Here is a 26,972-nt window from a genome sequence, read left to right as displayed (position 1 = left end):
TTTCTGGTTTGCTTGATTTACATGAAGGAAGATAAAGATTGTAGTTATTGTCTGGCCTCATCAATCTAAGTTCTTTTCCAAGATTGTCTTTCATTAAAAATTGAATTTGATTAAAGTGAAAAGTCCAGAATTTGTGTGGATAGAAAATCTGCTTTGTTATCCATTTCAATAACTTTTCATTTGATTCCATTTGGTAAGAAATAACAACAGCAATAATAATTTTAGCTCTTCATAACAAGAACAACAAGTTTTTCAACTTCCTTCACCACCACTAAGCACTTTTGTTCTGATATGAAAGAGAAAGGGGAAACCATTCTGTGTGGTTTCCCCCTTGATCTGAAAATAAGCTAAACGAAAACAGGCAAAAGAAGCCATCGGTCCCTGAGTGTTTAAATACAAAGCCATGGCTGAAGGACATAACACACACTGGAACATCTTCCAAGAGATCACATCTTCCAGTTTCTGCACTCCAGAAGAGACCACATTCCTGTGCCTTCACCATGATCACCAAAGGCTGGCTTTTGCCTATTGCTCTGACCATGGTCCTCATTACCGAAGTCTCATCTCAGGACTGTGGCCAACTTCTTGCCAGGCTAAGGCAAGCCAACAAGGCCAACCTGGAACTTCTCAACAGCAAGATGAATTCCACCATTCCACAACAATGCATTGAAGGTGTATTCAGCTTCTCCCTGAAGAACAAACTCCCCACAAACCGTGATGTCTCTGAGGAGGAGAATGCCAAGGTGGCCATCCAAGAAGTCCTCCAGCAGACAGGTCACATCTTCAGACAGAACTGTACTGAAATGCTGTGGGATGAGGATTCCTTGAGAGCTTTCCATGCTGGACTGGATCAGCAGAGTGAGAACCTGAAGAGCTGCCTGAGTGCATCTCCAAGGAGTCGGAGGATCCAGCTCACCAGTCTGAGAGTGAAAAGATACTTCCGAAGCCTGAATGACTTTCTGAAAGAGAAAGAGTACAACCGGTGTGCCTGGGAAATCATCCAGATACAAGTGAAGCAATGTTTTCTCTGGATTGAGAAACTTATTCAAGAGATCCAAAGCAAAGGTATGGATGCACAGATTCCAGCACATATTTGATTTGCAATATACAGTAGAGTCTCACTTATCCAACATAAACTGGCCGGTAGAACGTTGGATAAGTGAATATCTTGGATAATAAGGAGGGATTAAGGAAAAGCCTATTGAACACCAAATTAGGTTATGATTTCACAAATTAAGCACCAAAACATCATGTTATACAACAAATTTGACAGAAAAAGTAGTTCAGTTCATGGTAATGCTATGTAGTAATTACTGTATTTATGAATTTAGTACCAAAATATCATGATGTATTGAAAACATTGTCTACAAAAATGCGTTGGATAATCCAGAACGTTGGATAAGCAGGTGTTGGATAAGTGAGACTCTACTGTATCTTATAACTCAGAAATAAAACACATTAGTTATTTTTTCAGTACAAAAACTAAGGCAAAAATGCTAGCCCCCTTTTTTTTTGAATTTTGCTTTAAAACCTTTCTGTAATTCTTAATTCTTCTGAAATTAAAGGCTCCATTTTTGGGAAAATTAAAGCAATGTTTTCTCTGGATTGAGAAACTTATTCAAGAGATCCGAAACAAAGGTATGGAGACACAGATTCCAGCACATATTTGATTTGCAATATATCTTATAACTCAAAAACAAAACACACTGGTTATTTTTTCAGTACAAAAACTAAGGCAAAAATGCTAACCCCTTTTTTTTCAATTTTGCTTTAAAACCTTTCTGAAATTCTTAATTCTTCTGAAATTAAAGGCTCCATTTTTGGGGAAATTAAAATGGATGCTATTTTAAAATGCATACAGGAATCTAATTACCGGTACTCTTCTTTTTCCTTACAGCTTAACCTATGATCATTGGTGCAATGACTGAAATGTCCAGTTGAAGCAAGTGTCCAAATGATTCAAGTTTCATCATGTTATTTTAATGAAATCCTTCTAGAAAACAACGGATCTGTTCTTCTGCTTTGATCTGTTCCTAAATGTTTTTTTCCCAAGTCAGGTTTTCTGCTATATAGAGAAGAGATCCAAAGGGATGAGACAAAAGTCTCAGAGAAGGAATGAAGAAATAGATGCTCATCTTTGAGGACAATCAATATTGTATAGCAGAGATTCTCTCAAAATGGACTGGATTCTACAAATACACTGTGTCCTTGATCCACTTGCTCTTACGTTGTTTATAATTTGGAACTGAAATCTGTATTCACATACTATTCCATTTGTCTATTTTCTGTTATTTATTACTTATATTTAATATTTATTTCACATTTGTATTAAAGAAATAATATATATTTATTATGTATTTTCATGAAATAAATCTGTTTTTCAAAAATCAGTGGCTAAGTTAGATTCTTGCATATTTTAATAATGGGAAACACTCAGAAACAGATACATACTTGGGCTCAAAAACATTCAGTTATAAATTGAATACTTAGTATCATTTCAAACTGAAAAGGACAGAAGTATACTTCACATAATCGAATGAGCCTAGAGTATTTTCCATAATGAGCAACTTTCCAGATTTTGCATTTCAGAAAAGATGGTTCCTCATCATGGCAAATAACATTCCATCTTTCCCTAGTGATGCTGTTCTTCATTGAACTTCAGTCCTGTAACCAATTTTGAACTAGGCTACAAAAAAAAATCCAATCGAGGCAATTTAGACTTTCTGAGCCATTAAAAGAGATGAACCAGTTTACAGAAAGTACAATGATCTTTGCATCCCATAACCATTCTGCAAAATGGATAGGGGGAACAATCCAATAACATGGCAATTTGATGGAGTTCATATATGGACCTCACAGGGGTCAATATTCTCCAACTATCATGGTTTGGCATTGACATGTCCAATGAATCCTCTGTCGTTCCATTTTTCAACTACTTTTAAAGTGTCTCAGATTCTCCTCTCTTGGTTAATTGAGCAAGTACACTAATGGCTTGGAGGAAGAAACTTAAGCTTTATTGTAAGAACTCCGCTCTAATATAGGAAAGTCATTCCTACATCTTGGAAGGCAGATTCATGGGGAAAAGAAGTGAAGAAAACACCTCCAAGAGTATCGTTTTATATCACAGAGAGGATCATGATAGATAGACACAAAGGGAGGTGACTCAAATTGTCCAACTCTATTATTGTTTTCCTCTGTGAGGTGTTCTTTACTTTTCAGTGCTAAGTGCTGATGAATTTCCAGAGATGCATGCAGAAGTCAATTTTGCAATCAGTAACATATAAATCTTTATCTGCACATGCTTGCATCATGAATTCTCCATCATAAATCACAGAACAGTGATTGCTCTTAAAATGATTTTCACAATTATTCTGTTAGGGCTTCAATACCTATTAGATTGGCCCCCAAATCTGTTAAGACATCAATAACAGATATTTCTTTGATATTGACTGAAGGGGTTTTGCAGAACCAAGCCACTGATAACTGTGCTTCTGCCCCCAGTTTCATTTTTCCCGTTCCATAAACATAATCTTTTACATTTTCATCAAAATCTGTGAAAAGGATTCTAGACATGTATATAGACCGTTTTTCTTACCTTGCCCTGCATAACTTTGTCTTTTCCCCCTTGATTTGATATTTAATTCTCAGAGTAATTAGAAGAATGAGAGCAAATCTTACTGAAAATTTACTCATTTACTACAGTCACTACATTTCAGAAGATTGCCCCCATTCTTCTAATTACATTCCCATATTGGAACAACTTCTTACTACTTTATCACATAACTTACATTCCACTGCGTTCTACACTTAAAATCTGATATTCCACTGGGTTCACTACATTCGTTTTGGTTAAAGTGCAGTTTTTGAGTTTTTTAAACGTTGAGGGTAAAATTTTTCCCCAAAGTATCAGCAAGAGATGAGGAAATGGATTTTTCTCAAAACTCTGGATGTTTTGCCAAATTTCGAATGAAGTAGCACTTGTTGGTCTCAGGTTAGGATCACCCAATTTGTGGGAGGAGAAATTGGGGGAGGAGTCAAAATAAACTTTTTTTGGCAATTTCCTTTTGCTCCCCAAGCAGGAAGGTTTGGTTGGAAGCTACCTCATAATACTTCTACTTTGCAAAAAAAAAAATAGTCTTTTAGGATACCTTTATTCCTTCCTTCCATGGTTTGTCTGTGTCTTGTGTTGGGAGGGCCAGTGCTGTTGCCTTTCCAAATGGGTTTCCCTCCCATCCTTTTTCTCTCTCTCCCTCCCTGCTGTTGGGAATTGTGGGAGTTGCAGTCCAAAACACCATCAGAGCCCCTGCTGCTGCCTTTCCAAATGGGTTTCCCTCCCATCCCTTTTCTCTCTCTCCCTTCCTGCTGTTGGAAATTGTGGGAGTTGAAGTACCAAAAAGCAGGGAGAGGGGTGGTGGGCGGGGTCAAATGTCTGCAGTGTGGAAACCTCTTCATTGAAAAATATGCACAACTGAGTGCACTAAACAGTGTGATTAAAAGGTAGGGAAAAATTCCATTTTATTACAAAATGGAGTTAGACTGAACTATCTTCTTCTGAACACTTCCCAGCGTAATCTGATGAAGTCCTTAACGTGAGGGTATAGGTGCTTCTGTGCAGCCACATAATGCAGGATGAACTAGCATTAAAAATATTGGTTCAGAACCCCATTGTGGCTACAGGTAGCTATACGGCTCATTGGCAGGGGAGCAACCAGCAGTTTCTTCCCTTTTGTTCGGGAGTACATGGCACATGCTTCCTTAACCCTGTTCCTTAAACCCAGGCTCTCTTGAAAGGAAGAAAGGAAAGGGTCCCAGTAGGGGCACTTCCTTAACCCTGTGGCTCAAACCCAGGCTCCCTTAAAAGGAAGAAAGGAAAGGTTCCTAGGAATGAAAAGGGGAGCCTTGTAAGATTCTCGTTGCCACCAATTGGCCAGATCTTCCAGGAACAGATTTCTGTATTAGACGATTTTTGGGAGGCTCCTAGAAATGGATCTGGGTACCCAATGAAATTAGGATATAAAAAATGGTTCACCCTCCAGCTGAACTGCACAGGCCTGATATACAGTAGAAGCGCGGTTATCCGAAATAAAGGGGTGGGCCCCATCTCAGATAACCAAATAGCTCGGATAGGGTGAGGGCTCGCTGAGGGACTTCTTCCCAGATCTCCCTCAGCCAGGCCCTTTCATCCAGCAATGGCCTGGTTGAGAAAAACCCGTGGCACACTCCTTGTTTCTCAGAGGGTCGCCTACCCCTCCGAGGAGCGAGGAATGTGCCACGGGTTTTCCTCGGCCAGGCCATTTCTGGAGGAAACACTTTCCTCCGGCAAGGGCCTGGCTGAGGGAGATCCGGGGAGACATCCCTCGGCGAGCGCTCACCCCTTGGGAGGCAGACCATGAGCGCTGCTGCCTAGTAGCGCTTGTGGGCTGCTTCCCAAGGGGTGAGGACTCGGCCCAGGTAGGCAGCCCACGAGCATTGCAGCAGCAGCAGCGATCGCGGGCACTTCCGGGTGCTTCCTCCTCCCTCTCCCTCTCTTTCTCTCTCGCTCCCTTCGCACGAGAGAAGGAGAGGGAGAGGGAGGGGTGCCCCGGCGGTGCCTCGGATAAAGCGGATCTCAGTTAACCGGAACTTGGTTAACCGGGGCTCTACTGTGTGTGTATATACCCTGTTTCCCCGAAAATAAGACAGGGTCTTATATTAATTTTTGCTCCCAAATATGCACTAGGTCTTATTTTCAGGGGATGTCTTATTTTTCCATGAAGAAGAGCTCACATTTATTGTTGAAGAACAAAATGAACATTAATTATATACTGTAAAGTAGTTGTCATCTCAAACCAGCATAACCAGACAAACTGTGAATCCTATCAAGAATTTATTGTTACTACCATTATTTACATGTACAACAATCTATGGTACCTCTTGCAGTTTAGGTTTCACAAGGTTTCTACGCTGATTTCTCTCTATTCTAGTTTCAATGTAGTCATGAATAATATAATATAATATAATATAATATAATATAATATAATATAATATAATATAATATAATAATAATATGATAATATAATAGAATAATAATAAAATAATAATATAATGATATACAATATATGAATGGGATAATATAATAATAGGATATAATCAGGGCCGTAGCCAGAAAAAAATTTCGGACGGGGGTTTTGAAAATTTCGGGGGGGGGGGGGGTTGAACCCCTAGCACATACCCTTCCCCGCTACAAACCTATCAATATCTGCTTGAGATAGTGCCTGGGGGGACTCTTAATGTTTTGCATCTCATAGACTTAGCATGGGGATTTGGTTAACCAGCTAAAATTCATGAGTAAACGAGATTTTTTTTATAACTTGAAAAATTTCGGGGGGGGGGGGTTGAACCCCTAAAAAAAACCCCTCGCTACAGGCCTGGATATAATAATAACAGAATATGATGATAATAACATGGTATTAATAGGATAATATAATAATGGGATATAATAACAGAATAGCATAATAATATAATAATAGGATAATATAATAAAATAATAGAATATAATATAATTATACAAAATATATTAATAGGATAATATAAAATGGAATATAATAATAACAGAATATGCTAATAATATAATAATAATATGATAATATAATAGAATAATAATAGAATAATAGTGTAGAATATAATGATATAATATATATTAATAGGATAATATAATAATGGGATATAATAATAACAGAATATGAGGCTAATAATATGGTAATAATAATAGTATAAAATAATGAGTTTCATGGCATAGGATATGAATAAGAATGGGAGGAGAATCCCAAAGCGTCCTGTACCTTTAAGAAGCAGAAGGAGCAGGAAAGGGTGTTGAAGCCCTCTTCCCTCCCTCCCACCCTCCCTTGCCCTGGCACCAGGAGCCAATCAGAAGCCTCTGGGACGAAGGGAGCATGGCCAGGACGGAGCCTTGTCTCCAAAGGAAGAAAGAAACGGCAGGCAGCGCAGACGGAAGGTTTTTTGAGCCGTGGCTGGGGGACAGGCAGGAGGCACAGAAAGCAAGCACTCTCTCTCCCTCCCTCCCTCCCTCCCTCCCGTGAGTATGAATGCTGCTTCTGCCCTGCAGCCATGCTTCCCAATGGAACTCTCCTGCAGCCTGGAAGGTCTCATTCTTAGTTGCTAGGTCTTACTTTCAGGGGAGGCCTTATATTTGGCAATCCCCCCCAAACCCCTACTAGGTCTTATTCTTTGGGGAGGTCTTATTTTAGGGGAAACACGGTATATATATATATATATATATATATATATATAGAGAGAGAGAGAGAGAGAGAGAGAGAGAGAGAGAGAGAGAGAGAGAGAGAGAGTTCATTTGGGAGTAATAAGCTGTGTAAGTCTGCAATGGACATGAATGAAAACTACATAAACCAGACAAGTCTCCTTCCCCCAGGGACTTATTTATTTTATTTATTTATTACAATATTTATATCCCACCCTTCTCACCCAACAGGGGACTCAGGGTGGCTTACAATAAAATGCATATATAAAAATTATACAGTGAAATATAAATCAGTTAAAAATTATTATTAACTTACATCAGTATTCATAAAACACATTATAAAATACAGGTAGGCGTGTCTTGTGGGGCAGACGTGGGGGAAATGCCTGGTGATTGTGTATTTCCTTTTCAACCTTCCCTGAGGGAATATGCTGGTGAGGGGAGAGTTAATTTTATCAAAAATATGCCCTCTGTCTCCCAAACTTAGCAGGATCCTTTGGGAATGGAGGAGAAAGCTGGAGAAGGGAGATGCCTATGTTTTCGACATTGTGAATGGTAAAAATAAAGAATAAAAAAATAGTAATTTATTTCCCACTTGTCCAGTATTTATTTAGGTTTCGTCTCTTGGTAGAGAGGGTCTGATTTCTCGATAATGCCTCACTGTATCTTGATTTGTGATCCATTGGAAGAGCCAATCAGTCAAGAGAAAATATTAGGAAACAATATCCCAGTCACAGTTCTCCTTTTTTGCCTGGAGATCCTTGATTCTTTGAAAAAATCTTTTCACCCTTTGCCTAGAATGCTGGACTTTTGACCTCTGGGATGGTTGGGGATGTCATCCTACATCTTTGAACTCCAGGACATTTCTAGGTTGTTGATTTGCTTGTTATAGAAAATGACAGAACTGTCATTCTACATCCTCTAAGTGTGATTTTACCCATCATCATTTGTGAAGATTTCTTCACTTGATGCAAAGTCTAGAATGTATTCTGTATACTCAAGAGAATGTTTGATCCCACTTTGCTGCTTTGAGGTACCAGATTGCTTTGTTTAGTAATTTGGTAATTTTTGGTAATTTGCTCCAACATTGAGGAGGTGATTCAATGTAGATAAGTACAGTATTTAATATTTACAGGCAAGGGGGAATTGAAGGAGCAAACACCCTTCCTTGAATGTAAAATCAAGAAGACTGATTGTTTTGAAAGATGCACTGGAATACTTGTGTCTTTTGAAACATGTCTTCTAAATGACGTTTTTTTTTAGTACTTTTCAGTTTAAAGTGAAACAAAGAATTCTCTCTTAATTCTTTAACAGGGTGTTATATATATGTGTGTGTATATAAGAGCCCCTGGTGTCGCAGCGGATTAAACTATTGAGCTGCTGAACTTGCTGACTGAAAGGTCGGCGGTTTGAATCTGGGGAGCAGGATGAGCTCCCGCTGCTAGCCCCAGCTTCTGCCAACCTAGCAGTTCAAAATATGCAAATGTGAATAGATCAATAGGTACTACCCTGGCGGGAAGCTAATGGCGCTCCATGCAGTCATGCCGGCCACATGACCTTGGAGGCGTCTACAGACAATGCCAGCTCTTCAGCTTAGAAATGAGAGATGAGCACCAATCCCCAGAGTCGGACACAACTAGACTTAATATCAGGGGAAAACCTTTATCTTTACCTATACCTATACCTATACCTATACCTATACCTATATAGATATAGATATAGATATATTCATGCACACACACGCACATTCACACATACACACATATAGGTTTCGCTTCTAGAATATCACAGTATTTCCAATGATTACATTATGAAAAATAACCCCACCGATCCATGAATTTTGGAGATGCAATTTTATTTAAAGACATACATTTTAATAATTTATTAAATATATAAATAAAGAGAATAACTTAAAAAAACATAGTTTCAAAATGGACAGCAATACAAACAAATATTAGAATCCTCAAAATATAAATAAAATCTTCAGAGTGCCACCAGGTGAGAATGGTGAAAAGTGGCATAAAGCTACAGTACTCTTATGTTTGCCACTGTTGCTTTCCTCTCTATATGCATGGAGTGCTGCATTAGATTCAAATTCGGAAAAGTACTTTAGCGCAAATGAGCAGGGAAGAATAGTATTCTTTCTTTCTTTCTTTCTTTCTTTCTTTCTTTCTTTCTTTCTTTCTTTCTTTCTTTCTTTCTTTCTTTCACCGGTGATTTCTGGTTAAGCTGCAAAGATAAAGAAAAACAGGTCAAACATCCTATTCAGTTAGAAATAGCTTACTTTCAAATTTGTAAAAGATGAGCACATTGAATGATTAGAAACTGATCTATCATTTTTACCTGTTCTAAAAATGGAATGAAATAATATAATTAATATGTTTGTTTCTGAGTTAGAAGAAATATTATGTATGCATGGGAATCTGTCCCTCCATACCTTTGTTTTGGATCTCTTGAATGATTTTCTCAATCCAGAGGAAACATTGCTTGACTTGGATCTGGATGATCTCCCAGGCACACCGGCTATACTCTTTCTCTTTCAGGAGGTTACTCAGGCTTCGGAAATATTTTTTCACTCTCAGCCTGGTGAGCTGGATCCTTGGAGATGCACTCAGGCAGCTCTTCAGGTTCTCACTTTGCTGATCCAGTCCAGCATGGAAAGCTCTCAAGGAATCCTCATCCCATGGCATTTCGGTGTAGTTCTGCTTGAAGATGTGACCTGTCTGCTGAAGGACTTCTTGTATGGCCGCCTTGGCATTCCCCTCCTCAGAGACATTAATGTTTCCCAGAGCTTCTCTGTGAGAGAAGCTGAATACATCATCGATGCATTGTTGGGAAATGGAGGGTCCCATATTTCTATGGAGAACGTCCAGGTTGGCCTGGTTGGCTTCCCGTAGCCTGGTGAGAAGTTGGCCACAGTCCTGAGATGAGACTTCCATAATGATGACCATGGCGAGGGCAATAAGCAAAAGCCAGCCTTTGGTGACCATCATGAAGTCACAGGATGGTGGTTTTTCTGGAGTGTAGAATCTAGAAGCTGGGGTCTCTTGGAAGATACCCTTGTGTGTGTTGCATCCTCCAACCATGACTTTGTATTTAAACTCTGAGGGGCTGGTGCTTTGTTTTGACCCTTTCCGTTTAGATTATTTTCTGATCGTGGTGGAAACTACACAGAGTAGTTTCCTCTTTCTCTTACATATCAGAACAAAAGTGTGAAATAACAAGGGGTGATGGTGATTGAAAACTGGGCTTTCCCCCTTGTTATAGAGAATTTAAATAAATAATAATAATAGGAATGCAATTGTAATTGATAGAATAAAGCAGAATTCCTTTCGTCTTTCCTTCAGGAATTTTATTTAACTTTTTTGAAAAGCCAAACACCATTGAAATGTCTTCTGTTGCTGGGATCAGTCAATATCAAAGGTCTGTAGATGCTTCCATATGGAATAATCAGAGGAGGGAGAAAAGGCTGGTTCATGCTGGCACTTTGATTAGCATTTTCTCACTCAACCTTTGCTCATGGGAAACTTAATGTAGGGACTAGTTCTATTAGTTTTGTTTTTTGTTTTGTAAAATTATATGTATGTCCTGTCTGTTATGTTTCATCTGAGAGGTCTATCAGTACTGCATCCCCACCAGAAACAAAGTTCCCTGTAGTCTTAGGTATTAAGCCAGACAGGGAGGGGTGGGAAAGGGGGTCTTCTGGTCCCTTCAAAACCACCATGTTCATTATTATGCCACCCCCAAAAAGTGGGCAATATCCCATATGAATAGCAAATAACCCAAGAAGCATAGTCAAGCCATGTGTTGCATATTCTGTTGTTATGGAAGTAAGCATGTAGAACAAGAGTAGATAGAGTGCAGTCCTTGGGATCCTGATTGGTGGTATTGTTGGGATAACAAATGCACATGCTCAATTGAGTTAATTGTAAAAACACATGATTTATGACCTTAGCTATTTTCTGTAGTTCTCACCCTCTTCTTCCTATGGTCACACATGCACTAACTTTGATACATATAGAGGGTTATATGCTGAAAATTTCACTCCCAACAACTGCCTTTGTTCATTGTTCTGGAATTTTCGCCCATGCTCGATCTTGAAGGAACTGGGGGCGGCGATGGCCGACAGGGAGCTCTGCCGTGGACTGGTCCATGAGATCACGAAGAGTCGGAAACGACTGAACAAGAGAAACTGAAAAAAGTTTTGGCACAAAGGGACATCTTATTAGGAATGGAACATTATCTGCTACAAGAAATAATAATACATGAGATCATGATTTCATCTTCAAATGGTGAGATCATGACTTCAAAGGAAAAAAAATATCACAATGCCTTGGGACTTTCCCTTGCTTCTCTTCTTCCTTGCCTTCCTTAACAGATTCTTGGTGATGCAAAGAAAACAGCTGAGCGAAACGGGTGAATTGGAGGGAACCACCCACTTATTCAGCTTTCACTTGATTGCCTTTGTGGCTTTATTACTAGAAAGCAAAACAGCCGGTGTTTCCTGTTCCTCTTCACGTGCTCCTAAATCATTTCACATAGAAAGATGATATTGAAATATGCCACCCAACCTTGTTGCACAAGGGGATTGGGGATACATAGCTTCTTAAGATGAATTTTGCAAGCTTCTGTCTGTTAATTAATTAGAAGCAGCAGGGGAAATGGTGAGACATAAATGTACCCAACTCAAAAACAGGCAAATATTTTCAGAGAAAAATGAGCAAAGTGTCTCAGTCCAGTTGGCCTGGAATTCACAAGATTCCTTTCCATTGGTTGTGTCAGCAGGGGCTTATGGGAACTGCAATCCAGCAATATCAGAAGGGCTGCTCTTTGTCAACCCATGTTCTACCTGCTTACTTCCACAATGTCAAATACACAACACATGGCTTGACTACACTTACTATTCATATGAGATATAAGGTAAAGGTAAAGGTTTTCCCCTGACGTTAAGTCTAGTCATGTCCGCATCTCCATTTCTAAGCCGAAAACCGGCATTGTTCATAGACACCTCCAAGGTTATGTGGCCGTCATGACTGCATGAAGCATTGTTACCTTACTGCCAGAGCGGTACCTACTGATCTACTCACATTTGCATGTTTTCAAACTGCTAGGTTGGCAGAATAATAATCATAATAATAAAATTTTATTTATACCCCGCCACCATCTCCCCAAGGGGACTCAGGGTGGCTTACATGGGGCAAAGCCCGGACAGCATAATCAGATAAAAACAACATACATGCAATTCACAATATAACAAGATAAAAACAAAATACAATTTAAAACAAAGGTATTATAATAGTTGATAATATCAGTCAACCATCAAATACAATTCTGTGGTATACATAGGTGTAGGAACTGAAACATCTATGCAAGAATACAATGATGAGATAAAATGCATAGATAATAAAATAGGGACCTAATAAATACCGGATAATATCGTATGGGGTTAGCTGACTAATGCTTTTCTCACCAAAGCTTCTTGTCTCAGAAGCTGAAGCTACCAGTGGGAACTCACCCCGCTACCCCGATTTGAACCATTGACCATTCAGTCAGCAAGTTCAGCAGCTTAGCGGTTTAACTCCCTGCACCATTGGGGGCTACTCATATGAGATATAGAGACCCTCTTTCCAAGGCATGACATCACCTTTCTCTCTATTCTTTAGGTTACTCCTTGCTAGATCTGATCTGTGAGTGACATTGATCAATGAAATGGTTAGGTGCAATGGAGGAAGCATGGATAGAAGCATAAGGATAGGAGGGATGGGGTATGCGTTCCTGAGTTGAGGAAGCAAGAGAAAAATCATGTTGAGATGATTAGAAAATACTTATTCTATTGTGATTATGTATGCCATGCAGTAGAATTGCCAGCCAACTGAAGGTAGGAAGGTACTAGTGAGCCCCAAAATCATGTTGATATCTCTTAGCTCAGAGCATGCTCTGGCAACAAGAACAGAAGCTGTCCTAATTCTTCCTATATAGTAATAAATTAGCTCATGCAATTTTGTTTCTGGCACTTGGTCCCCAATTCTTGAAATGTAAAGGACTTGTGGACTTGTCTATTTGAAAATATTTTCCAGGACATTCATATCAAATCAGTACTTTGATGGTCCCTGTATCTCATCTCACTCTCATTCCATCCACAGATATAACCTGAATGGGTTAGAATTCATGAAAGCGTCTGCTAAAATAAATGCAGTGACTTTGAAGGGGCTGCAAAACTCTTTCACCTAATTGTTTTTTGTCAGAAAAGAGTGATACAGTACTATCTTTTGTAAGTATCAAAATTCATGGGTTAGGGGTGGGGAACAACTGCTTGAAAGATCACTTCCAAAGTTTACCATATGGAAAAATGCTCATCCATTGCATAAGAAAAGTTGGATGATTGACTCTACTCAACCTAAGAAAGGTACTGATGGGAACTTGGGAACATACCGCAAGTCGACTTGGGAACATACTGCAAGTCGCTTCTGGTGTGAGAGAATTGGCCGTCTACAGAGACGTTGCCCAAGGGATGCCTGGATGTGTTACCATCCTTCTGGGAGGCTTCTCTAATGTTCCTGAAAGCAGGAGCTGACAGATGGAAGCTCACCCCATCTTGCAGATTTCAACCAGCAACCGACAGATCAGCAGTTCAGCTGGCACAAGGGTTTAACCCATTGTGCCACCGTGGCTCTTATGTTTAGAAATGAAAAGAGGATTCAAACAGGAAAAGCAAAAAACTGGAGTTGTTCTATGTAGGCAAAAGGTTCCTGCTGTTCTAGGGTTCACCAACTCCAGCCCTACTTGTGCAAATCAAGGCTACTGAAGGTGTAAACTACTCTTTGTGCACATAAACAAGTATCAATTTACATGCCACATATCAAAATTGATATAACTAGTCCATACATTAAACTGCCAATGAGCAAGAGTCAAGTGAGTAGTTGCAATTCATGTCACTGAAAACCAGCCATTTCTCCTTCATTGCGGTCTCTTCTACTAGTTCCATATGGAGGACAGCTAAAGATGGCTGTTTTGGCCAGTTTCCAGAAGCTCAAAAAATTTCAAGAGTGTTTTTGCAAAAATTACATTTGGTGAACTGAAAAGACCAGAACTGTACTGGCAAGGAATTATGATTTGTATTAGCAGTGAAAATTAAATTTGATTCCATTAGGTAAGGAGACATTGTTATCATCATCATCATCATCATCATCATCATCATCATCATCATAATATCTCAGCTCTTTATAAGAAGAGAAAAAACTTTTTATCCTCCATCACTACTCTACATATGAAACTTTTGTTCTGATATGTAAGAGAAAGGGAAACTATTCTATGTGGTTTCCCTCTTGATCTGAAAATAATCTAAATGGAAAGGGACAAAAGCAAGCATCAGCCCCTTAGTGTTTAAATACAATGCCATGGCTGGAAGACAGAACAGACTCGGGAGCATCTTCCAGGAGATCACATCTTCCAGATTCAGCTCTCTAGAAGATACCACCATCTTCCACCTTCACCATGGTCACCAAAGGCTGGCTTTTGCATAGTGTCGTGGCCATGGTCCTGATCATTGAAGTCTTCTCTCAAGATTGTGGCCAATTCCTCACCAGGTTAAGGCAAGCCAACAAGGCCAACCTGGAACTTCTCAACAGCAAGATGAATTCCACCATTCCCCAACAATGCATTGAGGATGTATTCAGCTTCTCCCTGAAGAACAAACTCCCCTCAAACCTTGATGTCTCTGAGGCGGAGAATGCCAAGGTGGCCATCCAAGAAGTCCTCCAGCAGACAGGTCACATCTTCAGACAGAACTGTACTGAAATGTTGTGGGATGAGGATTTCTTGAGAGCTTTCCATGCTGGACTGGATCAGCAGAGTGAGAACCTGAAGAGCTGCCTGAGTGCATCTCCAAGGAGTCAGAGGATCCAGCTCACCAGGCTGAGAGTGAAAAGATACTTCCGAAGCCTGAATGACTTTCTGAAAGAGAAAGAGTACAACCGGTGTGCCTGGGAGATTATCCAAATCCAAGTCAAGCAATGTTTTCTCTGGATTGAAAATCTCATCCCAATGATCCGAAATGAAGGTATGTAGGAACAGATTCCCATACATATATAATTCATTATATACCTTATAGTTCAGAAACAAACATGGCAGTTATTTTTAAAATCTCAATCTTTGTGCTACAAAATTTTCACTGTTTTGAACATTAAAAGATAACCTGTTTTAAAATGTATACAGTAATCTAGTCACTTTTCTTTGTCTTTACAGCTTAACTTATGATCATTGATGCAACAGAAACAGATGAGTGAAATGTCAAGTTCAAGCAAGCGTCCAAAGGATTCAGGTTTCATCAAATTCCTTCAATGAGATCATTCCAGAAAAAAAGGGGAGCTCTTCTTCCATGTTCATCTGTTCCTAAATGCTTTTCCCAACTCTTGATCTAATGCTGCACAGAGAAAAGGCCAAAAAGGGAAAGTCTTAAAGAAAGGCATAACAAAATGTTTGCTAAATTTTGAGGACAATCTATTTTGTATCAGGACAGATTATTTCAAAATTAAGTGAATTATACAAATACATTTTATATTTTCTCTCCACTTCTGATAATAATGCTCTACCTTAAATACATTGTTCTTATCTTGGGCACTGAAATGTGTATTCATGTTGCTATTCAATTTGATATTTTATGTTTATTTATTGCTTATATTTATTGTTATTTATTTACAATGAGCATTTAATAAAAAGTATTTATTATATATTTTCATTAAAAAAAACCTCTTGCAACTCCAAAATCAATGGGTAGATTTCATTTATTTTTGGATATTTAAATAATTGGAAACTCTCCTCAAAGTTCTATACAGAGAGAGAGGGGAGACTGGTGGGAATTCTGAGTTTTACTTCAAACTGAAGATGACAAAGGGATACTTCACAGAGTCAAATGAGTGTTTCCAATGACAGTCAACCTTCCAGATTTGCGTTTCAGAAAAGATTAGCCTGACCACGACTGGTTACAGCCCATATTTGTCCAATGATAACAATTATAATAACATTAATAATAAACTTTATTTTTAACCCACCCTCTCTCCCCAAAAGGACTCAGGGCATCTTAGTGTTGTAACCAATTTTGAACTAAGTCATATGAAAAACTACCAAGACAACTTAGACTTTCTGAGGAGCAAAAAGAAATGAACCATGCCCCTGACATTTATAGAAGATTCAATAGAATTTGCATCACATTATTGCTTGTCCGTAATGAACAGGGGGAGCAATTCTACAACATGGCAATTTGCTGAATGTCATATATGGAAGATAATATCTTCACACCTCACAGGTGTCCATACTCCCCAACTACTCTGATTTAGTATTGAGAAGATACTTCAAAAGGAGAGATTTTCTGCTGTGTTTCAGGCAATATTTTCTCAAAATTGATCAACCCCTCTAATGAAAGATACAGAGAGAAAGATTTTCTATTTATAACTTACACAAGTCTCAGTAAAATATGACAATCATTTTAGACCTTGTGGTTGAAATGGTTGATAAGGCAAATTATTTAATAGAGGGTTGCTAATTCTAAGTGTAAATACAACGAGAAATAATACAACAGAAACAAATGAATGAAATAATCATTGGAAAAGAATACTTCGACTGAATTCAGTTCCTGAAATTATGCCTCTAGAAATAGTTTCCTTCCCTGGCCATCCTGAAAACAGAGGTGCTCCTGGGTCAGGCAGAAGGCAGACCAGGAAATAGGGATTCAGCCTGTGCTGGGTGAGGCTGCACTCCCCTTGAAATAGGTTCATAGCATGGAGATACTCCAGGACTCGGATCTGAACCTAGGTCTCCAGATTTGACTATAGCTACGAGTTGTTTGCTCAGTTAAAACTAGTACGCCAGCTGCTCACTAGTGTTCCTTGTGATATCAGATCTAACTAAGGAGACACATACCTTGATTACATCCCATTTTGGACATCTGCAAAATACTCTGTGTGGATCTGCTTTTGGAAAAATGATCAGAAACTTCAACATGTCCAAAATGATGTGTTCAGGATGTTAAATGGGGCTGGTTACAGGAATCCCATGTCTTTTTTTGTTGAAAGAGCTTCAGCAGCTACCACTCCATTTCTGGGCAGAATTCAAAGTTCGGGTTTTGACCTTTAATGTTTTTAAATACAGTAGAGTCTCACTTATCCAACATAAACGGGCCAGCAGAACGTTGGATAAGCAAATAAGTTGGATAATAAGGAGGCATTAAGGAAAAGCCTATTAAACATCAAATTAGGTTATGATTTTACAAATGAAGCACCAAAACATCATGTTAGACAACAAATTTGGCAGAAAAAGTAGTTCAATACGCAGTAATGCTATGTAGTAATTACGGTATTTATGAATTTAGCATCAAAATATCATGATATATTGAAAACATTGACTACAAAAATGCGTTGGATAATCCAGAACATTGGATAAGCGAGTGTTGGATAAGTGAGACTCTACTGTAGTATGGTTATTTAATTCTCTTTTGTAAATCAATGTTTTTGCTTAATCTTCTAAACCAACTTGGATTCCATCTCAAGAGGAAAGTGGGATACAAATTCAATCAATTAATTAATCCATCAACCCTCAGATTACCAGGGAGGGAATCCCACTGGAGCATTGCAGCACACCAAAATATTACCCTGGATCATGCTCTGACCTACAAGAAGCACTGCTTAAAGTGGGTGCTAGAAACAATATTATACGAAAGCTGACTGGCACAACCTGGGGATCACAACCAGACACAGTGAAGACATTTGTCTTTGTGCTTTGCTACTCTGATGCTGAGTATGCATGCCTGGTATAGAACACATCTCACTGCATGAAAACAGTGGATGTGGCTCTTAATGAAACATGCCACATTATTGCAGGATGTCTACACCCTACACCGCTGGAGAAATTATACTGTTTAGCAGGTATTGCACCACCTGACATCCTCCGGGAAGTAGCAGCCAATACTGAAAGAACCAAGGCAGTGACATCTCCGGCCCATCCCCTGTTCGGATATTAACCAGCACGATAACACCTTAAACGAAGAAGAGATATGAGAAGGAATACCTCAGCAAGTGAGAGTACAAAAGTGGCAAGCTAAAACCCGGAACCTCAAGCCATGGCTGATACCGAATGAGAGACTCACACCTGGGCACATAGAAGACTGGACAACTTGGAAGGCGCTGAACAAACGGTGGTCTGGCACCACGAGATGCAGAGCCAATCTTAAGAAATGGGTCTACAAATTAAAGAACATTATAATTCAGACAGGAAATTGGGCTTTAGTGATAACGAGGATTTTTGGGGCATTATTTTACAAACAAAAAAGAAACTAATAACAAAAATCTATAACAAATTGCTCGGAGGGGCCACTGAAACAGAAGAAATAAAAAATTCAATGATAAAGTAGGCAAGAAATATTGGAAGACCAATACTGGTGAAAGCATGGGAAGAGATTTGGTCAAGAAGATTGAGGTTTATCTACGCCATAGAACTAAAGAATTGACTAAAAATGCTCCATCGTTGGTGCATGACCCCAAAGGATTGGTGTATAAAAAGGCAGACAATAGATGTTGGAAATGTAAGACAAAAGAAGGTACATACTACCACATGTGGTGGTCCTGTGAAAAGACAATGGGCTTTTGGAAAATGATTCATAAAGAATGCCAAAAAATATTAAAATGAACTACACAATGAAACCGGAAATGTATTTACTGCGAATGTTCGAGACAGAATCTTTTGTAGACTTTAACAAAGAAAAACTATTTATCTATTTTACGACAACAGCAAGAATGGTTTTTGCAAAAATGTGGAAACTAGAAGATACACCAGATAAGTAACTTTGGCTAAATAAAGTAATGGAGGTAACGGATATCGACCGACTAACATTTCTACTAAAAAGAATACCGGTAGGGATGTAAAAATGACTGATTGGTCACCATTTGAAGACTACATCAAGATGAACTACCAAATATAAGAAGATGAAAGGGAAAATTTAAAGAAAATGAACAAAAGGGAAAGAAAGACTATGTAATTTAAAAAGAATTAAGAGACTTGAACAGAAGGAAGAAGAACGGAAGACAATTTCCCCCTCTTTTCCTTTCTTCCCTCTTTCTTTTTCCCCTCTCTTTTCTTTTCTTCTCTCCCTTACCCTCTTCCTATTATGATCTTATCCATACCCATGGTTTTATTGTTTTACTTTAAAAAATTTCTTAATAAAAATTATATATATAAAAAAAGAATGGGGCTAGAAAGTGGAGCCCATGACATGCGAGTGTGGAAAACAGCAAACCACTGTCCACCTATTACAATGCAGCCTGAGCCCTGCCACATGCCCAATGGAGGACCTTCTTAGAGCAACACCAGAGGCACTCCAAGTGGCCAACTATTGGTCAAAGGACATTTAGTATAATGCCTAATTTTTAAATTTGTTTATGTTTTTAAATACATTACCATTGTACACTTGGTTCACTTTTAATGCAATAAATAAAAATGAATCCAATAAATAAATAAATAAATCTATCAATCAGTTCTGTTAGCCCTATGGAGAATTATTTGCAGTTCCATAATGCTTGCAAGAACACAGGCTGGCCACCACTAAATTTTGTGATGAAAGTATTTGGCCATTTTCATTTTCCACTTCTTTCCTTAACGTTGCAGTTCTTTCTTTGGTCAGTAGAAGGAAACCTTTCCCTATCTGTCATGATATTACCTTAATGTTGTAGAGATTATTCTGTCAATTTTCTCTCTATAGAAGGGCTTGTATACTTTTCCCTCTAAAGTTATCCTTAGTTTTGAAACTGGTATGCAGAGGGGAGACTACACACAATACTTTCAGGGCTGGATTTGCCTGCAGAATTGGCATACCCCTGTTGTCTCAAAATCTTTGAATAGAAGTAATAGATTTTGGGGTAAAAACTGAGATGAGGCAAATAACAGCTTACAATAGACACTACATAAAGAGTATTCCTGCTGCTAATATTTTCCTTAATCTTTCACAGGTACTTACTTTGCTCAGTATCAAACTGCAGCCATTCAAAATTTGATTGCATGATTTAAGCTTAGTTAATTCTATATTTCAGTATGTGCAGTTCTTAACATTTAAAAAAGCTTGAGATATTTAGCTTTAGGCTTCAAGAGTCCCTAATTATTTTACATGATTGAGGGAAATATGTTTTACTTTTTAGTTGATGCAGGATGCTTGCAAATCCAAGACATTAAAATTGTTTAGGCAAGCAATTGAACACATGTGTTGAAAGAGTGTTAGGGTTATTGGATTTTATTTCTATGGACATATGATTAAAGAAAACGTATCTTTCTCCATTTCCATTTCATTGATTTCTTTTTCTGTTTTGCTCTTTTCTCAGTAGTTTTCTCATTACATCTTTTCCACAGGAAAGCGATAGATCAAAACAGAAACTGACTCTTCTCAGAGCTGCAGGACAGACAGCTGCGGTTATTTTTCAAAAGACTTAAAATAAGAGGAAGGAATGTGATGAAACAACAAGAACATGTTAATAGAAAATGAAGACATACAGAAGCAGCCTGTATACTGTCAGCCTTCTATATCCAAAGATTCTGTATCCATAGTTTTAACCATCCACAGCTTGAAAATATTTTTTTAATTCCAAAAAGCAAAACTTGATTCTGCCACTTTATATAATGGGACTTGAGAATCCATATATTTGGGGATCTACAGTGTGTCTTAAAACCAAATCCCAACAGATACTGGATTATTCACAACCAGCTTCTGTTGAACTTGGTTTGTTTGTCACAATTTCCCTCTGTGATCTGTTTCACTGAGCTTTCCGATTGATTACATTTCTTTATTAGATACTAGCTTGGGGACCCAGCGGTGACCGGGTTATTAGCATTGCTTGGTTTGGGACATTAGGTAATATCACATAAGTTTGGTCCAGATCTGTCATGGGCTGGGTTCAGGGCTCTCTGGATAAGGGTGAACTACAACTCCCAGATCTGAGGTCAATCACCCCCAAACCAGACCTGTATGCACAGTTGGCAATGTTGGGTTTGTGTGCCAAGTTTGGTGCAGATCTGATGTTGGCTGGGTTCAGTGCCTTCTGGATGCATGTGAACTACAGCTCCCAAAATCAAGGCCTATTCCCCTAAACCCCTGCAGTATGTTCAGTTGGGCTTTTCTATGCCAAGTTTGGACCCAGTCCATTGTCAGTGGGGGGGAGGGTGTCACAGTATCAGTGAAGGTACTGCAAGTCCCACCATCTGTGACAAGTGTATTCCAGATCCAGTGTTGATTGGGTTCACAGTGCTCTCTGGATGTAGGTCAACTATAACAGCTATAAATCATGGTGAATTCTCCCCAAACCTCTTGTTCAGTTGCTGATACATTCCTCATAGGAAAGGGTAGGAGAGGGTTAAGGGAGAGGCAGTGGGTGGAGTCATGCAAATTAAGGAACCCTGGGATGTCCATTCTGGAAGAAAATCATGTCTAAGAGGAACTTGTCCCCGCATGAAAGCAGAGGCGGTCCAACCATAAGGTGAAATAGGCACTTGCCTGTGGCGCCATCGTCCCGGGGGCGCCATCGTCCTGGGAGGAGGGCACCACTCTCCACCTCCTTCTCTTTCGGGCCTTCCGGCAGCCGCGCTGGGCCTCCCAGTGCCCGTGCTGGGCCTTCCGGCCGGCGCGGACCCACCTTCGCACCACGCGAGCCCACCTTTGGGGCCTTCAGAGATTGTGAGGTCTGTAGGAACTTGGAAGCTAGGTATGTGGGGTTTATATATCTGTAGAAGGCCCAGGGTGGGAGAAAGAACTTTTCTTTGAAGCAGGTGTGAATGTTGTAATTAATCACCTTGATTAGCATTTAATGGCCCTGTGGCTTCAAGGCCTGGCTTCTTCTTGCCTGGGAGAATATTTTTTTGGGAGGAGTTAGCTGTCACTGATTTGTAAAATCATAATGTAATTTGATGTTTTATAGGCTTTTCCTTTATCGTTCCTTATTATCCAACATTTTCGCTTATCCAACGCTTTTATTTTTCAGTGATTGGTTGGGGGGGGGGCACCAAAATTCTGTTCGCCTACACTTGAAAAATACCTAGGGCCGGCTCTGCATGAAAGCCTTCACTTGGGTGGGAGGAATAATAGTGTTTGTGGAGGATGCTGGCAGGGTTTGGGCTACGTGTTCATGGCACTCACTATAACCTGCATGTCAGTGGAGGGAAGGCCATTGGTGTCTCCTGCTCAGTGGGAACTATAGCCTGTTTGTGGAGGTGGGAGGCAGTCTGCATAAGTGGACACCTCCTCCACATACACACACACATTTTTCACTTTTATTATGTAGTAGCTTGGGTCCTCGGCATTGCGCGAGTTATTTGAAAAAGTCAAATTTTTAATTGTTCAAAATGTATAAGGTTGTGGGTGAACCACAACTCACATCATGCCAGATTAATCCAGAGAAACTCCCTCAGTACTTAAAGTTTGTTATGTTGGGCTAGTGTGTGCTCTCTAGGTGCATCATTGGTGGGGCTCAGTGTGCTCTCTGGCTGCAGGGTAAACTACAACTCCTACTGTGGTGAATCTGTCCCCCTCAATTCCCTCCAGTAGGTTCATTGGTCATGGGGTTGTGTTTGCCAGGTTTGGTCCCAGTCTATTGTCAGTGGTGGTTACAGAGTCTCCAGATGTAAGTGAACTACAATTCCTAGAAATGAAAACTAGTTCCCCCCAAATCCTTCCAGTATGTTCTGTCACTCATGGGGGTTCTAGTGTGCCAAATGTGGCCTGGGTCCATTGTTGGTCAGAGTCACAGTGCTGTGTCTTGATGCAGAGTGAACTACAACTTCCATCATGTTGAATCAGTCCCCCAAACCCCTCCAGTATGTGTAGTTGTTCAGGTGCTGATCAATTCCACTCTGTTTGTTGTGTGGCATAGGAAAGGTTAGGAAAGTGTTAAGGGAGAGGCAGTGGGTGGGGTCATGAAATTACACACCAATGGAGAGAGAAAGGAACCCTGAGAAGTGTCTTTGGTGGAGGAAACACATCAAGTCTAGGATGAAATTTTCCCCATATGAAAGCCTTCACTTGGGTGTTGGGCAGGATGGTGTTTGTGGAGGACATTGGCAAGACTCTTGGATGTGTTCATGGCGCCCGCTATAACCTGCAATGTTCCTTGGAGGGAAGGCACTGGTGGCTTCTTTGCAGTGGGAGTTGTAGCTGTTTCTAGAGGCAGGAGCCTGTCTGCGTAAATAGATGCCCGTGCCACATACACACATACAGATTTTAACTTTTATTATGTGAATAGATATAGATATATAGATTGATCATATTAACACATGTATAACAGGATTAGTGGAAGCTAATGCTCATTTCCAATGGCAGTTGGCCCTTTTTGAGAGCTGAATCACCACTACTCCCTGCCCAAATCATTAACTATATGCTCTTTCTGACCACTGATTATTAATCTACATCCCATGCCTAGGGTTTTGGACTGAACTTTACATAAGCCATTGAAAGGGTTGAAAATTTTCTTCCAATGTTCAGAGTAAAGCCTAGAGTAGACTCACCATCCCACAGAAGGGGAAAATATGTGGCTTTTTAGTTGTTGTTGGAAAATACTTTATTTCAGCTCGGGCCACATAGTCACCGCTGAGGGATGATGGAAAGTTGTGCAATTGTGTTTTGAGTCTGTAGGCTGGGGTAGCTTTAGAATAGAAGTAGTCTTTAAAATAGCTCCTAGGGTGAGTGGTGCATATTTATTCTGCTAATCGCCAGGACATTAGCAGATATGGCAAAATTGGCTTCCTTTGTTATCCTCTGTTAATGACTCATTTTTTATTGATCAGAGAGCTCCATATATTTCCTCTGACTTAGGAATGTTTGTAAAGTCATTTGATTCTGACTTGGTTCTTTAATCTTTTTAATCTTGTTAGATCTTATCTAATTTTGTCCCTATGTTTACCTTCTCTGCGAATTTTACAACCATTTACAAAGTACACTATAAAGGGCCATGGCTTAAGCAAAGTTTGTTGCTTATGATTTCAAAAGTGTCAAGGATGAATATTGAGGTATCTATATCTATACAGATATATGAACACACAAAGTATTGTTATTGAAATTCAGAACCTCAAAGCCTGTGGCCAGGAATAGTACCACTAAAAGTCCCCACTGATTGACACCAAAGGATGGCCCTTTCCATAGAAACAATGTGGCTGACATCCAGAAACAACTTCCCCCTCAGAGACACAGTTGCACAGTTGCAAAAGCTCTCCTTGGACCCTTCCACACAGCCATATAACCCAGAATATCAAGGCAGATAATCTACAATATCTTTGAACTGGGTTACCTGAGTCTATACTGTCATATGATCCAGTTCAATGTGGATTTTATACAGCTGTGTGGAATGGGACCTTGAGGGGAACACAGGACTGCTCTTATTATTCCTCTGGGCAGTTGGCACAATCACCTAGTGACCATTCCTTTTTAATAAGCAGGTAGGTGAAACCTACAACAATAAACAATAAGCCCAACTATGAATTAATCCCCGGCCAACCTGAAAGGCCACTAAGTCACTCAACTCCCTGACTTTGTTTCTGTTTGGGAACCCATCAAAGTGTTTCAGCATCCATTGTCTCCTCAGCCATTGTGAAATCCAGGCTGAGAGGACTAAGCCCATTGAAAACTACCAACTCCGAACCACATTCCATCCCTCATATACCCAAAGAAGGCGGACGCAGAAAATAGCCACAAGTTTCAAACCAAGTGATAATAGTTTATTAAATTCCCACCAGACAAGGAAACGAATCAGTTGCAGCAATGGATTGCACACTTCCAACAATCATCACATAGATCATTAACTTGAACCAATCAGTGTCCAGAGCAGCAAAAGTCTATTCTTAAATTCTTTGAATAGCTGTCAAGTCTCTATATATGCCTGTGCAATCAATGAAAAAATGTTTTAGTACTCATTACTAAATTAGGGGAGCACGGAGAATTGTTTATAAAGTGTTTCTAAAATATTGTTAGGGGTCTATATTGTAACTATAATGAAGTAACAAATCCTTCATTACTTTTAATTAAGTAATTGCGCAAGGGGTGAGGAGTCCAACCCCCTTTATTCTACCAGGCAGGAAAAGCAGCCAAAGCACCCCCAACAGATGCCCATCCAGCTTTGAAATAACAATAGGAACCCTATTAGGTAAACTTTAGAGTTACTGCTTCTCAACTTTCCCTACTTCAGTGTTGTTTCAACTCCTAACAATCATCATCTTTTATTTCAAAACCCCTTTAGAGAATGAATATGGAGGTGGCACAAGGCAGTAAGCAGAATTCTGGGAAATGAAGTTTGGGAAGGTGAGGACTCTGGTGGCAGATAATTCAAAAGGCCCCACCCTAAACTAAATTTCCAAGAATTTTGCTCACTTCCCATGTTAAAGCGCTTGAGTTTTCCCTCTCCAAGTTGGAGTAGTTTCAAACGGAGTGTTGCATCTCCTCCAGATCAACAGCACTAGAGAATTCAACTATATTTCCCAGAATTCTGCTTGCTTCCCACGTTAAAGCCTCAATGTGTGGTCTCTGCCTCTCTCTCTGGGCTTCTTCCTTGCCTAGACTTCTAGGCAGACTCCCTCCCTCCCCTCCTCCAGGCGTCTTCCCCCACCCCAGCCTCACCATCCTCCTCAGGGCTCACCATCCTCCTTGGGGGAATCAAACTCAGTTCTTCTGGGGGAGAAGAGGTGCCCTTGATGGAGTGCTGGAGCTATTTACAAGGCTGACGTAACACATTCAAAAATCATAGGTCAGTTTTGAATCTTAAGTTTTTGCATGGCTGCCTCTTGTGTTTATAAATATTACTTCGTCTGTATGAATCTAACGAATTACAAACGAAAAACAATTACCAACAGGGCTATGGAAACATCCCTAGTATGTATCCATAGCTTCATGTCTGATTTGGGAGTGTATTCTCTCTGACATCCCCCTTTGACCAAAGTGAATAAAGCCTCTGATCCTTGCCTTCAACCCATTCATGTTTGATTTGCTTCTTTGAAGCCTAGATACACTGGGACCCCGAACCCATGGTTCTTGCATTGCTGAAATCACATATCAGTATGAACATCCTTCTTGCAGAGCCAATATCCGTGTTTCACATGCCTGCATATGAAAAAAATAGTCCTTTTTAGGGATTTACTAAGTCTTCCAACACAACTCTATGATCACTTTTTTGTGGAAGTCATTCATTTAAATGGATTTTGCTATTACATACACACAAAATCACATTCATTTGATGTGACTATTGTTGTTATGTACTTTTGAAGCCAACACATGGTGATACTATCCTATGGTTCAACACACAAACCCCTTCAACCTGCTGGGTCAATTTCTCCAAGCTGGTATGATATGCCCTCTTGCTTTTGTCGTTTTTAGTTTACATCCTGGAACTTTTTTTGGACTGCAGCTCCTACAAGACCCTATCATGTATAGCTATTAGAATCATAGAGTTGGAAGAGACCTCATGGGCCATCCAGTCCAACCCCCTGCCAAGCAGCAGGAAAATCATTCAAAGCACCCATGACAGATGGCCATCCAGCCTCTGCTTAAAAGCTTCCGTAATCCAACTTTCTGCAACCATGCTCATTAAGTCACTTAATTTACCTTTTTTTTGGTTGAAGAGTGAATTGATACTAGGAAAAAAAACACTCATTGTGAGGTGATACAAAACACTGGCTGCCATTTCATACTGTTACCAGGTATACTCTA

The 26,972-nt window shown here is 39.7% G+C and overlaps 3 protein-coding genes across 3 annotated transcripts; 2 read left to right on the top strand and 1 right to left on the bottom strand.

Moving 5' to 3' along the window:
• The first annotated feature begins 500 nt into the window (after nt 1-500).
• Nucleotides 501-1,902, top strand: LOC103277688 (interferon kappa-like). Its single transcript, XM_008103494.1, has 2 exons — nt 501-1,065; nt 1,898-1,902. Exons 1-2 carry the CDS (start codon nt 501-503, stop codon nt 1,900-1,902), a joined length of 570 nt encoding a protein of 189 aa, XP_008101701.1.
• A 7,577-nt stretch (nt 1,903-9,479) lies between these two features.
• On the bottom strand, nt 9,480-10,245 carry LOC103277687 (interferon beta-like). Its single transcript, XM_008103493.1, has 2 exons — nt 9,693-10,245; nt 9,480-9,484 (listed from the first exon to the last, which is right to left on the bottom strand). Exons 1-2 carry the CDS (start codon nt 10,243-10,245, stop codon nt 9,480-9,482), a joined length of 558 nt encoding a protein of 185 aa, XP_008101700.1.
• Nucleotides 10,246-14,749: 4,504 nt separating this feature from the next.
• LOC103277686 (interferon kappa) lies at nt 14,750-20,303 on the top strand. The gene is made up of 2 exons (XM_062969403.1): nt 14,750-15,314; nt 20,251-20,303. The coding sequence occupies exons 1-2, from the start codon at nt 14,750-14,752 to the stop codon at nt 20,301-20,303; spliced, it is 618 nt and encodes a 205-aa protein (XP_062825473.1).
• Nucleotides 20,304-26,972: the final 6,669 nt, after the last annotated feature.

This window comes from Anolis carolinensis, chromosome 2 (genome assembly GCF_035594765.1).
Source record: "Anolis carolinensis isolate JA03-04 chromosome 2, rAnoCar3.1.pri, whole genome shotgun sequence".
Taxonomy (NCBI): domain Eukaryota; kingdom Metazoa; phylum Chordata; class Lepidosauria; order Squamata; family Dactyloidae; genus Anolis; species Anolis carolinensis.
This window is presented reverse-complemented; position numbering and strand designations above follow the sequence as displayed.

What these genes read in the sequence shown, in the direction of transcription:
- LOC103277688 (XM_008103494.1), top strand. Translation starts at nt 501, where the DNA reads ATGATCACCAAAGGCTGGCTTTTGCCTATTGCTCTGACCATGGTCCTC.
- LOC103277687 (XM_008103493.1), bottom strand. Translation starts at nt 10,245, where the DNA reads ATGGTCACCAAAGGCTGGCTTTTGCTTATTGCCCTCGCCATGGTCATC.
- LOC103277686 (XM_062969403.1), top strand. Translation starts at nt 14,750, where the DNA reads ATGGTCACCAAAGGCTGGCTTTTGCATAGTGTCGTGGCCATGGTCCTG. An exon ending in CCCAATGATCCGAAATGAAG is followed by an intron (nt 15,315 to 20,250) that starts GTATGTAGGAAC and finishes AATCTTTCACAG; the next exon opens with GTACTTACTTTGCTCAGTAT.